The sequence below is a fragment of the Cherax quadricarinatus genome, chromosome 41 (assembly GCF_038502225.1).
Source record: "Cherax quadricarinatus isolate ZL_2023a chromosome 41, ASM3850222v1, whole genome shotgun sequence".
Lineage (NCBI taxonomy): Eukaryota > Metazoa > Arthropoda > Malacostraca > Decapoda > Parastacidae > Cherax > Cherax quadricarinatus.
The window spans coordinates 26,690,336-26,709,527 of record NC_091332.1 but is presented as its reverse complement, the minus strand read 5'-3'; the positions used below and the strand labels follow the sequence as shown (position 1 = coordinate 26,709,527).

Genomic DNA, 19,192 nt, shown 5'->3' with positions numbered 1-19,192 from the left:
GGACCCCAATGGAAATAAGTTAGACAGTCCTCGATGACGCACTGACTTTCTTGGGTTATCCTGGGTGGCTAATCCTCCGGGGTTAAAAATCCAAACGAAATCTTATCTCTTATCTCACTGCTTAAGAAATCACTCTCCATGATAAGTACAAAACCTAAAAGATGTGGTGATTATTAAAACATTTAACCTATCAAGACTGAAAGGACTAAGTTAATTATTTGTCAAAAGTGAAGCTTTTAACCAATAAGTCCACTAGAATATGAGTAGGCATGTACTTACAGTTGTGTTGGGAGCTGTAAGTCGAGTGATTTACTGTTTGACCGGAGCCCCACACGTCACCTTTCGGGGGGGGAAGAAGGGAGGGGAAGGGATAGCGGGAGCTAGACTGACCCTACCTTAACAAGCAGCCGGCAATCAAACTATCACTTTCGGGGAGGGGGAAAAAGGGGGGGGATAGCGGGAGCTGGACTTACCCTTCCTTAACAAGTAGCCAGCAATGAAACTATTGTTACTATATACTCCCTCGCTACTCCTATCTATTGAACTTTTCCCTCACACTCCCCCATACCAAGACTTATAGTCAAGGAGTATAAGAAGAATAGGCGAGGAAAAAGTTCTAACATGTGGAAGTCGCGTAAGGCAACAAATCTTCTACTGACTGTCACGACTTAACCAGTCAGAGAAATAATTGGATGAACCATTGATATGCACAATATGGAACTTAAAAGCCTGGAGTGCCAATGTCCACCTCAAGAGGCGACTGTTGGTTCCCTTAAAAGTTTCTAGGTATATCAAAAGTTTGTGGTCCGTTTCTAAAATGAATTCTTTTCCCAGCAAATAAAATTTAAGTTTGGAGATACCCCACACAAGGGCCAAACATTCCTTTTCTATGGTGGAGTGTCTCGTTTCTGCAGGAAGGAGTTTCCGGCTTAGGAAGCATACAGGGAAGGGAGTACCATCATGGTATTTTAGTAACACTGCACCTAAGCCAGTATTGGAGGCATCAGTTCTTAAACAAAATGTTTTATTAATATCTGGAATCTTAAGTATAGGGTCTTTCAAAAAGATACTTTTAATCTCATTAAACTTTTCCCGAGCTACGTCGGAAAATTCAAGAGGTTCCTTCACAGACTTTTTAAGGAAGTCGGATAAGATGCCTGTAAGATCAATAAGGTTCGGGATAAACCGTGCATAAAAATTTACAGAACCAAGAAAGCTACGCATGAGCTTCTTGGTTTTGGGGAATTTAAATTCTAATAAAGCTTTGATCTTACTGGGGAGAGGCTGCAGAGAGTTAGAAAGTATCAGTCCAAGATATCTAATCTTGTTATACCCAAGGAAGCATTTCTTCGGCTTGGCAGTGAGGCCATGTGAGCGTAACCTACGCAAAACTGATGTTAATGTTTGGATATGTTCGCCCCACGTGGATGTCATTACGTAAATGTTATCAAAATAAACTGAAACATTTGGCATATTACCCAAGACCTTTCTCATCAGTCTCACAGGCAGTTACCAAACCGAAGGGCATAGTTCTATATTGCATCAGTCCTTGGTGTGTAGGAAAAGCGGTGTACTGCTTAGAAGAAGGATCTAACATTACTTGATATGCCTGCGCAATATCAATCTCTGAAAAGAAGGAAGCCATAAAATTTGTGTAGATCGCTATCTATTAAGGGCATAGGTTCAGCATCCCACCGAGTTATAGCATTAAGGCCTCTGAAGTCAATAGCAAGTCTATATGAATTATCCTCCTTAACCATGACTACTGGTGAGCAATATGCAGATACTGAAGGTTCAATGATCTTTAGTTTTAATAATTTGTCTACCTCTTGGTCAAATGCATCCCTAAGGTGAACTGAAACTGGGTATAATTTTCGTTTGATAGGATTGTCTGTCACTAAGTCAATCTTATGGACTACCGTGGAGGTAACACCTGGAATATCAGTAAAGACGTCTGAAAAGTTACTCATACATTGAAGTAGTTCATGTCTCTTATGGTCATCAAAAGATTCATTAATATTAATGTTGGTTGCGCCCGAGTGGTCAAGAGTCACCAAGTCATGTAGTTCTTCATCATAGTCTAAGTTAGAGGTGTCAATTACGCACACCTTACATTCTTCAGTTGTCTTATCAAGTTCGTGTGGAAAAACTAAGTCAAAGTTATTAAGGCAGTTAACCGAATTTCTTCGGTAATATTTCTTAAGGATGTTGATATGATAAAGCTTAGGTTTCCCCTTGACTTCTATGAGGTAGTCAACTTTCCCACAAATTTTTAATGCTTTATATGGACCTTTCCATGCTACTAATAATTTATTTGACTTGATAGACAAAAGTACCAGAACTTCATCCCCTACTTTAAAACTTCTCCTCTGACTTTTGGAATCAAAATAGGTTTTGTACTGGTCCATTGACAAGCTTAAGTTTTTCGAAACTCTGTCAGGGGTCTCCTCAAGCTTGGATCTAAGGTCAAGGAGAAACTGATAAGAAGACTGAACCTCAGCCTTTACATCCTCATTAGTCCATAAGTCATGAAGGATGGACAATGGGGCTCTGGCCTGTCTATCATAGAGAAGTTCAAAAGGTGAAAACCCCAAAGAGTCACTGGGAACTTCCCTCATGGCAAACAAAGCACAGGGTAGGTAACGATGCCACTCCTTAGGTTTAAGGGAGCAAAGTTTCCTTAAAATGGACTTGAAAATCGAATGCTGGCGCTCAATCCTCCCATTACAGCTGGGATGATAGGGTGTGGTGAAGAGAGGCTTCACTCCCAGAAGCTGGTATAGATGCATTAAGTCAGATGTGAATTGTGTCCCAGGGTCAGACAAAATTTCTCTAGGGATGCCCACTCTGGAGAAGATGGACAAAAGGGCTTCAGCCACCTCTGTAGTAGTTATGGTCTTTAAGGGAACGGCTTCAGGGAAACTCGAAGCATAATCAACTAATGTTAATATATATCTGTGTCCCCCAGATGAAAGTGGAGATAAATGACCAACGATGTCAATAGCTACTCTTGCAAACGGTACCGTAAAGATTGGCATTTTGACCATAGGTACTCGCCTGGTACCTCGGGAGGATGACAATTGGCAAACTTTACACGATCTACAATAGGTAGTGACATCTGACGACATTTTTGGCCAAAAATAGGTTTCCCTAATTTTATTTAAGGTTTTACGATGCGAGAAATGTCCGGCCACTGGCAGGTCCACTAGAATATGAGCAGGCATGTACTTACAGTAGTGTTGGGAGCTGTGAGTCGAGTGATTTACTGTTTGACCGGAGCCCCACACGCCACCTTTCGGGGGGGGGGGGAAGAAGGGAGGGGAAGGGATAGCGGGAGCTAGACTGACCCTACCTTAACAAGCAGCCGGCAATCAAACTATCACTTTCGAGGAGGGGAAAAAAGGGAGGGGGGATAGCAGGAGCTGGACTTACCCTACCTTAACAAGTAGCCGGCAATGAAACTATTGTTACTATATACTCCCTCGCTACTCTTATCTATTGAACTTTTCACTCACACTGTTAGCATAAAATACCATCATATGTTTTTTCTTCTGCACATTTTTCCTTTTCATCTTTGTTTTTACACAATTTCTGAAATTATCATTACCCAGAGTTACTCCACGACAGTTACTATTAAGATTCTTAATATCAGAGCACAAGTCAATATATCCATACTCATTATTTATCATTTCTAAACCCATACCTCTAACTAATCCTAATTTAAAGTCCTAACAACCCCCTCAACTGAGCTAGCAAGAAAACCCACACCTGCCCTGGATAAGTGAACCCCATCTCTGGTATACATGTCATTTCGGCCATAGAAGTTGTCCCAGTTGTCAATGAATGGTACTGCATTATCCTTATAGTGTTTATCCAGCCAACAATTTATACCAATTGCTCTAGACAACCATTCATTACCAACACCTTCTTGGCAAAATGCCATATATAACAGGGTGCCCCCCTTCTTCCTAATTATGTCTATAGCTGTCCTGAACTTTCTAACTAAATCCTCAATTCTACGCTTGCCTACATCATTGCCTCCAGCACTGAGGCAAATAATAGGGTTGATCCCATTACCGTTCATGATGTCAAGCTGGCTAACAATGTCCTCCATCCCAGCACCAGGAAAGCAAACCCTCTGTCTCCTACTCCTGTCCTTCAAGCAGAACGCCCTATCCATGTATCTAACCTGGCTATCCCCAACAACAACAATATTCTTACCTTCAATGGCGTCGTTTGTCGTGACGTTCCCAGTAGTCGACTCACATTCGTCGGGTAGCACGGAGAATGCATTAGATGTTTCCACAGCAGTCTCTTTCTTCTTCATCGTTTCTGTCTTTCCATTCTTCTTGATCGTCAACTTCGTTCCATGCTGTCCAGCCACTGACCACGTTCCCTTCTTGACCTGAGGACTCAAAATGGTGTACAATACCGACAGGTTGGTGGGTAAGACACATAGGCAACATTTAAGCAACTTTATTCCGAAACGTTTCGCCTACACAGTAGGCTTCTTCAGTCGAGTACAGAAAGTAGGCAGGAGCAGTAGAGATGTGAAGACGATGTAATCAGTCCATCACCCTTGAAGTCGTAGATTTGAGGTTGTCAGTCCCTCAGCCTGGAGAAGTTCAGTTCCATAGTCTGGAACTAACTGAAGATCAAGCGAAAGAACGAACGAACAAGTTCAGGTAAGATCCCAAATGGGATGAGCGGGGAAGACGGGACAGACGAAGAATAGCGCTGGAGAGAAGTGTTCTTAGTCGTAGAAATAGAGCCAGGGCTTAACCCAGCAGCGATGGCGATTGTAGGACAGATATTGAGAAGAGAAATTCAGGCTCTTCTGTTGGGACTCCGGTGGGGTGAGCAGGGAGGAAGGGACAGGCGAAGTTTAGCGCTAGAGAGGAGTGTAGAACTGAACCATGTCTTAACCCAAAAGCTAAGGCGAACGTGGGTCAGAGAATGGTACCTGTCAGCGAATCCAAGGTTATTTGTAAATAGGGTTAGGAGCAGGATCATGCAAGGAGTAGAAAAGGTTGTGTTGGTTTGTGGGTCTGCGAATGTCTTCGTCAAAAAGAGAGGTCCAGTAGTCATGTCGTGTCTCAAGTTTGTTTATCTGTCTGTCACTGAGCGTCTTCCAGTACAGATTCAGCGCAGTGATGTCTAATTGGGCATGGAGAGACTCGCTTGTGGCGAAGTCCTCCCATCTTACATCAAGCACCCAGCGCAGCGCCTTGTTCTGGGCACGCTGCAGTTTAAGTAAGTTTGTTTTAGCTGCAAGAGAGAGAGCTAGAGGAAAGTTATCAGAGGACGTATTAGGGATTTGTAGAGGTGTAGTTTGGTGCATTGAAAGGCTTGTTTCAGCTTGTAGAGGCCCACAAGGGCCTTACTAGCTATTGTATGCCTTGAGTGAATGTGTCCATGTAAGCGAAGAAGGTTGTCAAGATTAACGCCAAGGACAGTGACAGATTGTGTGATGGGGATGTAAGTGCGGGTGTTAGCTGTTCTGAGCTCGACAGGTAATGGAGGATCACGTTTCCTGTAGTTAAAATATGTAATGCTGGATTTAGCTGCATTGGTTTTGATCCTCCATTTTTGTTCCCAGATGGCTATCCTGTCTACCTCATTTTGTTTTGTGTGTGAGTGTATCTTCATTGGCGTGAGTGATGAGTTGTGTAATGTCGTCTGCATAGGCTAGTGTGATGGAGTTGTGGTATACAGGTGTTGGAATGTCGTTAGTGTATAAAATGTAGAGGGTAGGGGAGAGGACAGATCCCTGGGGTACTCCGACATTTAGTGTGAAGTAGTCAGAGTAACAGCCTTGGAATTTTATTCTCATGGTACGGCCGTCTAGGAAGTTGCAGAGGAGTTTGCGAGTAGTGAGAGGCAGGTTAAAGTTAGTGCAGAGTTTGTACTTGAGCCCATCGTGCCAGACAGTGTCAAAAGCTTTTTCAACGTCTTTTGCAACCAGGGCTGTCCTGTTTCTTTGTTTTGTGTTTATGTGGATGTAGTTGAGAATGATGTTAATGACATCCTGTGTGGACCTGTGTGTTCTGAAGCCAAATTGGCCATCAGAAAGTAGAGAGTTGTGTTCCAGGTATCTGCGAAAGCAATGGTTGATGAGTTTTTCAAAGAGTTTTCCTAAAGTTTCGAGGAGGCTGATAGGGCGATAGTTTCTAAGATCAGAGTGGTCTTTTTTGGGTTTAGGAAGGAGGATAGCAGTAGCAGGTTTGAAGAGTGAAGGGAAGTATGTAGAGGCAAGGGAGGCATTGAGGAGGTTTGTGTAGGCAGTAATGATAGAGTCAGGAAGGTGTTTTAGGATAAAATGGTTTAGGCCAGAGGCACCAGGAGCCTTTGGAGGAAGGTGTCTGAGGATAGTTTTAATGTCTGCGTTGGTGAAAGGAGTGTCGAGTTCTTGGGAGGAGGTAAGACAGTCTAGATGTATGTGGCTATCTGGTGTTGTTTCTTGTGTATGTGCAGTGTTCCAGTGTTCTATGTTCTGAATGTGTTGAATAACGTTAGGGTGAGGTGGGTGAGGGTAGATGTTCTCCCAGATGTGTTTGAAGATGTTGGCAGCAGCCTGCGGGTCTGAGATGTGTGTGTTGTTGTGGGTGATTTGTTTGAATTTGTTGGTGGGAGTTGTGCCTCTGATTTTTTTGATAAAGTTCCAGAAGGCTTTAGTGTTTTTAATACACTGTTTGTCCGCTTGTTGTATGAGTTGTGACCAGTGATTGTTGTGGTCTTGGTCTAGGCTGTGTAAAATGTTGTTTCTAAGGTAAATGAGATCTAATCGGACTTGATTAAATCTATTTGTGTTGTAGAGGAAGCGGTTGTTTATCTGGAGTTTATCTGGAGAGAGTTCCGGGGGTCAACGCCCCCGCGGCCCGGTCTGTGACCAGGCCTCCTTAGGTCAGTGTCCCAGGATGCGACCCACACCAGTCGACTAACACCCAGGTACCCATTTTACTGATGGGGAACATAGACAACAGGTGGAAAGAAACACGTCCAATTTTTCTACTCTGAGCAGATAATTAGTCTTCTTGTTCTGATTGAGGGTTTGAAGGAATAACGAGTGGTGTGAGTTTTCTTTGGTATTGCAATGTTGGCTGCTTGTGTAATGGTGTCCTGGATGAGATCAAGTTGAGTGTCGGTGTCAGAGATAGGTTTGTTGTTGTAGTCATAGGTGAGGTTAGTACTGTCTATGTGTTGTTTGAAAGCATCCCAGTCAGCGTTCTTGTAGGAGAAGGAAGGTGTAGCTGGGATAAGGATAGGGTTGGAGGAGATGTGTAAGATGACTGGGATGTGATCAGAGCCTGTAATAGGGCCAGGTGAGATGTATTGTTGAAATAGAGAGCTGGCTCGGTTTGCCAGAATGATGTCTGGTTTGCATTGGCCAGTGTGATTGTAGAAGGTGTTGAAGTCTGGGCCGAGATGAATTAGGTGTTTATGGTTTGTGAAGTTGAGTAATTGGTGACCAAGTTGGTTGTTACTGGTGTGATGAAAGGCTGTGTGTTTGTCATTCATGTCAGCTAGTAGGTATGTTGGTGTGTTGGTGTAGTTGAAGACTAAGGAAAGGTCGTGTATGTTGAGAATAGTGTTTGGGCGAGAATAGGTGGTGAAAAAAAATAAAGGGGCCAAGGTGGGTGTGTATTCTGACTGCAAGGCATTGTTGGTGTATAAAAGGGATTGGGAGAAATTCGTGTTTTATGTTGGATTTGACAAGGATGGCAACACCATCGTGGGGATCATAGGGGGACTGTAGTGCAGTATAACCATAATGGCAGATACGTTGAGGGGCTTTGAGGCAGGTACTGTTTAGCAAAACAATATCTGGCCTCTCTGCTTCAAGGAGCTCGGCCAGTAGGTGTCTAATTGTAAAGTAAGAACGTATGTTGAACTGAATCACCTTAAACATGATTTAATGGTTTCGTCATAGCAAAGTTGATGTCGGGGGAGTTTGGATTAAAGCCCGTAATAGTGGTGCCATTGGTGGGTGTGTGTTTGTAGGTGTTACGGACCCGTTTCCTGGAGGGGGAGGAAGAGATGGATCTGTTTTTATGTTCTTTGGTCTGTCTGTCAGAAGTTGGGGCAGGTTTAGGTTTGAGTGGATTTTGTCTGGAGGAGGTGGAGTTGGACCTGGATGAAGTTTTGGTTGTGGTGGAGGAGTGGGCGAAGGTGGATGCACAGGAAGTGGAAGCTTTGGTAGGGGATGAGGAAGTGGAAGCTATGGTAAGGGATGAGGAAGTGGAAGCTTTGGTAGGGGATGAGGAAGTGGGTAAGGAGGTGGGGGGAGGGGTGGTCGTAGCAGCAGCAGTAGGGGTGTTGGTTGGAGGGGTAGAAGAAGTGAAGAGGGGTAGGGGAGGAGGAGAGCTGGTGGGTGTAGGAAGTGGGGGGGTGGGAGAGAGTGAGGAGGTAGAGGTTGTAGGGGGCTTAGAAGAGAAGCAGGAAGGAGGGATAATTAAAGAGGGAAGATTGTTAGCAGACAAGATTAGGTTAAATACATGCGAGTAGTCTGCTTGGTAAGCTTGAGAGATGACCATCTCAGAGTGAGTAGCAGTGGCGAGTTGACAGTTTTGTAGTCTAGTGTGGGTGTAGGTGTAGAAGGAGGAGTGCTTGTAGTCTGTGTGTTGGTGTTGGATGTGTGTAGAGTAGGAGAGGTAGACCAAGTGCATGGGGAGGCCCAGGCATTGGGGGTAGGGGAGGGAGGTATGGAAGGGGAGGGAGGTGCAGGGAAGGGGTTGGGGAGGGAGGGAGGTTGGCTAGCTCTGAGGGTGGAGAGAATGTCTTTTCTAGAAGGGCAGGAATTTGCAACTGCAGTGTGAGACCCGCCGCAGTTAGAACATTTAAGGGGGAGGTTGCAAGTGTTCCAGAAGTGGCCAGTTGCTGAACATCTAGAGCAGATTTGTGTGGAAATGCATGAGATTTTGTCGTGGCCGAATTTGTAGCATTTCAGACATTGTGTGATGGGGTGAAAGTTTGGAGTGAAGAGAGTGTTCGGAGTAATGCGGATGGTCTTGGCAAGGATTCCTTGATTAAAGAGTGTATAGGCGTCAGAAGGATTTGAACAGCGGATTTTGAGGATGATAGAGTTTTCAGGTCTGTAAATATCGTCACCAGAGACTTTGTTCTTAGTACTAATGTCTTTGATTAAGTCTTCTTTGTTTGTGTCATAGGCAGTCAGGAGAGAATAGTCTATGTGTTTTGCGATCACTGTGCATTTGGCGCGGTGCTCAGGAGTCCAGATAATAGTGAAGACTGCATTGAGAAGTTTTTGTCTGGTCTCGGTTGCGGTGTACGTTTCGTAAAAGTGTCTGTCAAGGAGGAGTTTGAAGCCTGAGTTGGTTTTAAAGACTTTCAGCTGAGGTGCGCCAGTGATCTAGTACAATAAATTTCCAGGACAGATAGTGACATGATCAGATTTAGAGTATTTGAGGTTAAGCGAGAAAGAATTGGGTTTGGAAGAGGTAGAGGCAGGGTAGGCCTTAGAGGCTGGAGTAGACAGAGTAGAGGCAGGTGCTGGCGGTAGAGGAGGAATGGTAAAGGGGAAGGAAGTGGAAGGCATTGAAGGCATCGTAAATTAGATGTGGCGGCCAAATCTGTGAGAATAATTGGCTAGGCAAGTACGTGTGAAGTAGACACATGTACTTGCCTGGCTATAACTTTAAAGTTTTCTGGTGGAGTCCGTCGCTGGAGGAACAGGACACTGAGGAGGTGAGCTGTAGCTTGATGGAGCACTGTATGCCCTGAACGTCGAGGAGAGGCAACACTGGCTGTGAGCGGCGAGTAGAGGCAACACTGGCTGTATGGCGTGGAGACTTCAGACAGCAACAGGAGTGCAGTGGGAGACTTCCTGCCCTTGGGTAGGCAGCCACCGACGCACCAATCCTGCTGGTCTAGACGAAGGTCTAGTAACCAACACTGGATGAAGAGAGGCAACACTGGCTGTATGGTGTGCAGACTTCACATTCAGGCTGAGGCGTGGAGACTTCAGACAGCAACAGGAGTGCAGAGGGAGGCCTCCTACCCTTGGGTAGGCAGCCACCGACGCATTAATCCTGATGGTGAAGACGTAGGTCCAGTAACCACCACTGAGGAAAGTCACTCTCAACACGGGGTAATTAGAGAGGCGAGATCGTTGGTCGACGAAGGTGTGTGTGTGAGTTGACTGTGATGAAGATCAAGCGACAGTGCAGAGACTTAAATACTGTCGGAAGGAGAGGTGCAGAGTAGTAGCAGTAGTGAGAATGTAGCCAATGAGAGGTCACGTCCCTCTCAGATCAACACAATGTCATCTTGGTACAGAAAACACCTTGGACAACTTTTTATTTGATCTGAGGGGGACGTGACCTCTCAATGGCTACATTCTCACTACTACTAGTATCTTATAATCCCTGTCCCCTGGTTAATCTGTCTCCAGTATCTTATAACCCCTGTCCCCTGGTTAATGTGTCTCCAGTATCTTATAACCCCTGTCCCCTGGTTAATGTGTCTCCAGTATCTTATAACCCCTGTCCCCTGGTTAATGTGTCTCCAGTATCTTATAACCCCTGTCCCCTGGTTAATGTGACTCCAGTATCTTATAACCCCTGTCCCCTGGTTAATGTGTCTCCAGTATCTAATGGGAAAAGAAGAAATAATTCTCTTATACGTATTTCCACTGAGGGGATGAGTAATTAAAGGAATGCAAGACTTGCAAGAGAAATTGTGGCAGTGAGTGTGGATAATGATAAATTAGAATCATGTGCAACACTTGGGTTTCTATTGTGGAAACGTTTCTCCACACAGTGGCTTCACCAGTCCAATACAAAGAAGAATGGTGACGAGCAGAAGGAGTTTGAGGTAATGAGTCCCTTTGTTCTTCACCATTCTTCTTTGTACTGGACTGATGAAGCCACTGTGTGGAAAAATGTTTCCACAATAAAGATAACCAAGTATCGCACATGTGTCTAATTTATCAACTTTTCTGTTCAGTGAACCATTTATCTACATGGGAGATAATATTTGTCAGGTACTTGATCATCAATAACTGAGCCTCTACCCTTCAAACGTAACTGTTTACCATACTCCTTGTACTTAAAAGCGTCTATGTATCTAAGGCTGACACTTGTAACTAATTCTCTATCATCTATAAATGCTTTCAACTCCTTTAGTATAAACTGTGGCATGCTTGTGTCAGAAGCCAGACACAGGTATGGTAGGATTGTGGACAGTGGAGTCGGAGTGCACCTTTTGTGGATTCCATCTCAATGGTCTTCAGATGAATTGGCTAAATTACATGCCTTCAGAAGGGAATAGATTACAATCTTGGGTTGTTAGGTAGCGGTTTGAGAAAAATAATAGGAAAAGAATTTCAGTTGAATTTTATTGACTTAAAGACTGGTGGCTGAGTGTCACCAGTCAGTCCATCTATTATCATTCCATCATGCAGGGGGAGCCACATATCTATGGTGCATCCAACAAAATAAGCAGACTCTTGGATGTCACTACCGCCCGGCTCCGGCTAGGTTACAAGTATCTTTGGCAGGTTAAATCACCACCACCAGATGTAGACCAAACCAAATGTAAACTTTGCCAGATGGACTATTGTCACACCCTGCGTCATTATGTACTGGATAAAATTAATGCATTCAGAGACAATTTACTCAGAAATGTTCAAGAAATGACAAAGTATTTTATCCACAGTGGTATATTACAGACCATTCTGGAGAAATACCCTGACTTTGCCCACATGTGTGTGTGTGTGTGTGTATATGACCTAATTAATGTTTACCTATAATAACTCATTACTGTTGTGACCACATATAAGCATGTAAATAGTTCGTTACCTTTGTAACTTGTTCAGCTATCAAAACATTGCAGTTCAGTCCCTGGACCCATTATGTTCTTCTGTAATTCTTTGACTACCGCCCACAGGATGGGTATGGGGTACGTAATAAAGATGTCAAACTTAAACTAAATGGATCTACCATACAGGATAGAGTGGGTGAACGTGCTCTGGCAACTTACGAGGCTCAGTAACACAGACATATTGCTCTACTCCGCCTTCTACGACCCCAACCCAGGTGAGTTAAGGCTTGCTAGATTTTACGTAATTCCTTTTGGAAAACTAAATGTGGCCTACATATATATAAGATGCAATAATGTAAATTATATATATATATATATATATATATATATATATATATATATATATATATATATATATATATGTCGTGCCGAATATGCAAAACTGGTCAATTAGCAAGAACTCGTTTAAAATTAAGCCCTTTCCAAAATTTTCTCTTGTACGTTTAAAGATACATTTTTTCATTAATGTTAATGTAATTTTTTTTAATATTGCACCAAAAGAAACTTAGAAAACTTACCTAACCTTGTTATAACAAGAGCAATTTATTTTAGCCTAACCCAACTAAATATATTTTAGATTTCCTTATAGTACTCGCTCCCATCTTGTTCCTCATCCTCATATCCGACATAGACAAGGATGTCAGCCACAGCACCGTGTCTTCCTTTGCAGATGACACCCGAATCTGCATGACAGTGTCTTCCATTGCAGACACTGCAAAGCTCCAGGCGGACATCAACCAAATCTTTCAGTGGGCTGCAGAAAACAATATGAAGTTCAACGATGAGAAATTTCAATTACTCAGATATGGTAAACATGAGGAAATTAAATCTTCATCAGAGTACAAAACAAATTCTGGCCACAAAATAGAGCGAAACACCAACGTCAAAGACCTGGGAGTGATCATGTCGGAGGATCTCACCTTCAAGGACCATAACATTGTATCAATCGCATCTGCTAGAAAAATGACAGGATGGATAATGAGAACCTTCAAAACTAGGGAGGCCAAGCCCATGATGACACTCTTCAGGTCACTTGTTCTATCTAGGCTGGAATATTGCTGCACACTAACAGCACCTTTCAAGGCAGGTGAAATTGCCGACCTAGAAAATGTACAGAGAACTTTTACGGCGCGCATAACGGAGATAAAACACTTCAATTATTGGGAGCGCTTGAAGTTCCTAAACCTGTATTCCCTGGAACGCAGGAGGGAGAGATACATGATTATATACACCTGGAAAATCCTAGAGGGACTAGTACCGAACTTGCACACGAAAATCACTCACTACGAAAGCAAAAGACTTTGCAGACGATGCACCATCCCCCCAATGAAAAGCAGGGGTGTCACTAGCACGTTAAGAGACCATACAATAAGTGTCAGGGGCCCGAGACTGTTCAACTGCCTCCCAGCACACATAAGGGGGATTACCAACAGACCCCTGGCAGTCTTCAAGCTGACACTGGACAAGCACCTAAAGTCAGTTCCGGATCAGCAGGGCTGTGGCTCGTACGTTGGTTTGCGTGCAGCCAGCAGCAACAGCCTGGTTGATCAGGCTCTGATACACCAGGAGGCCTGGTCACAGACCGGGCCGCGGGGGCGTTGACCCCCGGAACTCTCTCCAGGTAAACTCCAGGTAACAGTAATTTAATACTAAAACACAATGAAATATATTTATTTCGTTAGGTTCAGAATGATTTTGGCGAAATTATAGCATACACAAATTTTCGCTTGTCCTATATGGCAAGATGAGCGTTGCTATTTAAGCCAAGATCGCAAGTTCTGTCTATTCGACACGATATATATATATATATATATATATATATATATATATATATATATATATATATATATATATATATATATATATATTATATATATATATATGTAAGCTGGAGTTTACCTGGAGAGGGTTTTGGGGGTCAACGCCCCCGCGGCCCGGTCTGAGATCAGGCCTCATGGTGGATCAGGGTCTGATCAACTATATATATATATATATATATATATATATATATATATATATATATATATATATATATATATATATATATATATATATATATATATATAGTAAGGGAGAAAAAGTTAGCATATGAGAAGTTTTTACAAAGTAGAAGTGATGCAAGGAGGGAAGAGTATATGGAGAAAAAGAGAGAGGTTAAGAGAGTGGTGAAGCAATGTAAAAAGAGAGCAAATGAGAGAGTGGGTGAGATGATATCAACAAATTTTGTTGAAAATAAGAAAAAGTTTTGGAGTGAGATTAACAAGTTAAGAAAGCCTAGAGAACAAATGGATTTGTCAGTTAAAAATAGGAGAGGAGAGTTATTAAATGGAGAGTTAGAGGTATTGGGAAGATGGAGGGAATATTTTGAGGAATTGTTAAATGTTGATGAAGATAGGGAAGCTGTGATTTGGTGTATAGGGCAAGGAGGAGTAACATCTTGTAGGAGTGAGGAAGAGCCAGTTGTGAGTGTGGGGGAAGTTTGTGAGGCAGTAGGTAAAATGAAAGGGGGTAAGGCAGCCGGGATTGATGGGATAAAGATAGAAATGTTAAAAGCAGGTGGGGATATAGTTTTGGAGTGGTTGGTGCAATTATTTAATAAATGTATGGAAGAGGGTAAGGTACCTATGGATTGGCAGAGAGCATGCATAGTTCCTTTGTATAAAGGCAAAGGGGACAAAAGAGAGTGCAAAAATTATAGGGGGATAAGTCTGTTGAGTATACCTGGTAAAGTGTATGGTAGAGTTATTATTGAAAGAATTAAGAGTAAGACGGAGAATAGGATAGCAGATGAACAAGGAGGCTTTAGGAAAGGTAGGGGGTGTGTGGACCAGGTGTTTACAGTGAAACATATAAGTGAACAGTAATTAGATAAGGCTAAAGAGGTCTTTGTGGCATGTATGGATTTGGAAAAGGCGTATGACAGGGTGGATAGGGGGGCAATGTGGCAGATGTTGCAGGTGTATGGTGTAGGAGGTAGGTTACTGAAAGCAGTGAAGAGTTTTTACGAGGATAGTGAGGCTCAAGTTAGAGTATGTAGGAAAGAGGGAAATTATTTCCCAGTAAAAGTAGGCCTTAGACAAGGATGTGTGATGTCACCGTGGTTGTTTAATATATTTATAGATGGGGTTGTTAGAGAAGTAAATGCGAGGGTCTTGGCAAGAGGCGTGGAGTTAAAAGATAAAGAATCACATATAAAGTGGGAGTTGTCACAGTTGCTCTTTGTTGATGACACTGTGCTCTTGGGAGATTCTGAAGAGAAGGTGCAGAGATTGGTGGATGAATTTGGTAGGGTGTGCAAAAGAAGAAAATTAAAAGTGAATACAGGAAAGAGTAAGGTTATGAGGATAACAAAAAGATTAGGTGATGAAAGATTGGATATCAGATTGGAGGGAGAGAGTATGGAGGAGGTGAATGTATTCAGATATTTGGGAGTGGACGTGTCAGCGGATGGGTCTATGAAAGATGAGGAGAATCATAGAATTGATGAGGGGAAAAGGGTGAGGGGTGCACTTAAAGTCTGTGGAGACAAAGAACTTTGTCCTTGGAGGCAAAGAGGGGAATGTATGAGAGTATAGTTTTACCAATGCTCTTATATGGGTGTGAAGCATGGGTGATGAATGTTGCAGCGAGGAGAAGGCTGGAGGCAGTGGAGATGCCATGTCTGAGGGCAATGTGTGGTGTTAATATAATGCAGAGAATTCGTAGTTTGGAAGTTAGGAGGAGGTGCGGGATTACCAAAACTGTTGCCCAGAGGGCTGAGGAAGGGTTGTTGAGGTGGTTCGGGCATGTAGAGAGAATGGAGCGAAACAGAGTGACTTCAAGAGTGTATCAGCCTGTAGTGGAAGGAAGGGGGGGGTAGGGGTCGGCCTAGGAAAGGTTGGAGGGAGGGGGTAAAGGAGGTTTTCTGTGCGAGGGGCTTAGACTTCCAGCAGGCATGCGTGAGCGTTTTTGATTGGAGTGAATGGAGACGAATGGTTTTTAATACTTTACGTGCTGTTGGAGTGTGAGCAAAGTAACATTTATGAAGGGGTTCAGGGAAACCGGCAGGCCGGACTTGAGTCCTGGAGATGGGAAGTACAGTGCCTGCACTCTGAAGGAGGGGTGTTAATGTTGCAGTTCAATAACTGTAGTGTAAAGCACCCTTCTGGCAAGACAGTGATGGAGTGAACGATGGTGAAAGTTTTTCTTTTTCGGGCCACCCTGCCTTGGTGGGAATCGGCCAGTGTGATAATAAAAAAAAATAATATATATATATATATAAATATATATATATATATATATATATATATATATATATATATATATATATATATATATATATATATATATATATATATATATATATATATATATATATGCAATAAGATCACAGTAAACAGGTGATTTCAAAATATGCAAAACAACCACTCTGAAAGAATAGAGAAATTCCAAGCGCTTTCGTGACTACTCACATTATCAAGGAACTATGAAAGTGAAGCATCCAAGGAAGCTATATAAGGGGTCCGGCCAGCACCTCACTATCAGATCCCACAACGGTTAAACACGTGACGCGCGGCGAGCCAACTTGGATAGGTCCTTTGCACAACTCACCCCCAAGCTATTTATTTGTCCAGTGTATTATTAAATTCTTCCCAAATTCTATTAATTATAAATGGATCTAATTTATATAAACCAAAGGAAATATTCATATTATTGTCAAAACTGCTTTTTATGAAACAAGATTCAATTATATTCCTGTCGACCATGGACTTGCTTGATACTACTTTCTCAACTTTTTGAAAATCAATTGGATGGTTAAAATCTCTTACATGAATAAATAGAGCATTGGAATCTTGTCCAGTTCTAATGCTATATTTATGTTGTTTTAATCTTAGTTCGAGATTTTTACCAGTTTGACCGTAATAAACTTTATCGCAAATTTTACAAGGAATCTTATAGACACATCCATCAGCATTTTGGGGGGAATTCTTTATCAAAAGTTTTTTTACTGTATCAAGATTTTTGAATACAACTTTAATATTAAAAGTCTTAAGAAGAGAAGGCATATCAACCAAGTTTTCATGGTAAGGGAGAACCAACATATTTTTAGTTGAATAAGGCTGGTTGCCCCTTTTTGGATTATAAAAAGTGTTTCTAGCAACTTTAAAAGATTTATCAATTACATTTCTTGAGTATTTTAAATCATTACCTATTTCATAAATTTTGGATATTTCCTCATCTATGAACTCAGGACTACAAATTCGTAAAGCTCTCAAAAACATTGACGAGAAAACAGACAGTTTGACTCTATCTTGATGCGAGGAATAATAGTGGACATAGGAACAGTTATTTGTAGGTTTTCTGTAAATTTTAAATTTGAATTCATTATTACCCTTAATAATTAAAACATCTAGAAAAGGCAATGAGTTATTTTCTTCAAACTCAACAGTAAAGTTTATAGAAAATTGTGTATATCTACATTTTTGGGCATAAGACACAAAATATCATCAACATACCTGAACCATTTAGCTCTATTAGGGAGGATTGTGTTAAGCAACCTTGTTTCAAAAAATTCCATGTATAGGTTACTAAGAACAGGTGAAAGAGGATTTCCCATTGCCATACCAAACTTCTGAGTGTAAAACTTATCATTAAATACAAATTTTGCATCAACAATGCAAAGTTTAATAAGTTTAATGATAGTAGGAACTGGCAATGGTAAATCATAGTTAACGAGTTCTTCAGATAAGAAACTTAATAAATCATCAACAGGAACTTTCGTAAACAAGGAAGTAACATCAAAACTAACCATGTTAAAATCATTTAAGTCAGTCAAGGAGCTTAATTTATCAACCAAGTCTATGTTGTTTTTAACATTAAAGTTAGAAATTTTGCCAACAATAGGGCTCAAAATATCAACAAGCCATTTGGATAATTTATATGAAACTGACCCTATGGAGCTAATAATTGGTCTGACTGGATTCCCTGGTTTGTGTGTTTTTATTAGTCCATACATGTAAGGTAAAGATGGATTAGTGGAAGTAAATTGTTTGACTAATTCATCTTTGCCTTTCAGTAGAAGTTTTATTGTTTTATTGAAATTGCTGTTAACGGTTTCTAGGGGATTTTTCCTAAGTTTAGAATAGGTTTCAGTATCATCTAAGAGATTATTCATTTTTTCTTGGTAATCATTTTCTTTCATAATTACTATTGCATTTATTTTGTCTGCTTTAGTAAGGCGCAAATTTTTATTGTTATTAAGTGTATCATAAGACTTAAAGAATCTTTGAGGGCAATTGGGAATGTTTGGTTTTAACATAGAGCTGTATACCATTCCTTTACTAATATTAATTTCATCAGAGGATAAATCAGAAAATTTTTCAAAGTTACAAAAGGCTTTTGCAATTTCAACATTATTAAGTTTTTTTGAAGTTGCAAAACTTAGGCCAAAACCTAGAGCAGCAGTTGTATGTTTGTCTAAAATTTCATCTGATAAGGTAATTACAAAATTGTTATTAGCATGCAAGATGAATTAGTCAAACAATTTACTTCCACTAATCCATCTTTACCTTACATATATGGACTAATAAAAACACACAAACCAGGGAATCCAGTCAGACCAATTATTAGCTCCATAGGGTCAGTTTCATATAAATTATCCAAATGGCTTGTTGATATTTTGAGCCCTATTGTTGACAAAATTTCTAACTTTAATGTTAAAAACAACATAGACTTGGTTGATAAATTAAGCTCCTTGACTGACTTAAATGATTTTAACATGGTTGGTTTTGATGTTACTTCCTTGTTTACGAAAGTTCCTGTTGATGATTTATTAAGTTTCTTATCTGAAGAACTCGTTAACTATGATTTACCATTGCCAGTTCCTACTATCATTAAACTTATTAAACTTTGCATTGTTGATGCAAAATTTGTATTTAATGATAAGTTTTACACTCAGAAGTTTGGTATGGCAATGAGAAAACCTCTTTCACCTGTTCTTAGTAACCTATTCATGGAATTTTTTGAAACAAGGTTGCTTAACACAATCCTCCCTAATAGAGCTAAATGGTTCAGATATGTTGATGATATTTTGTGTCTTATGCCCAAAAATGTAGATATACACCATTTTCTTGGAAAATTAAATAGCTTAGCCCATTCTATAAACTTTACTGTTGAGTTTGAAGAAAATAACTCATTGCCTTTTCTAGATGTTTTAATTATTAAGGGTAATAATGAATTCAAATTTAAAATTTACAGAAAACCTACAAATAACTGTTCCTATGTCCACTATTATTCCTCGCATCAAGATAGTCAAACTGTCTGTTTTCTCATCAATGTTTTTGAGAGCTTTACGAATTTGTAGTCCTTAGTT

General features: G+C 41.1%; 1 protein-coding gene across 6 annotated transcripts in view; it reads left to right on the top strand.

The window, feature by feature from the left end:
- Positions 1-19,192, top strand: part of LOC128695927 (uncharacterized) — a 131,951-nt gene that overhangs the window by 47,102 nt on the left and 65,657 nt on the right. For all 6 annotated transcript variants that reach the window (XM_070093112.1, XM_070093113.1, XM_070093111.1 and 3 more), the window contains one exon: positions 11,968-12,056. In XM_070093112.1, the coding sequence (XP_069949213.1) occupies positions 11,968-12,056 (89 nt within the window). The remainder of the gene's footprint in view (positions 1-11,967; positions 12,057-19,192) is intronic.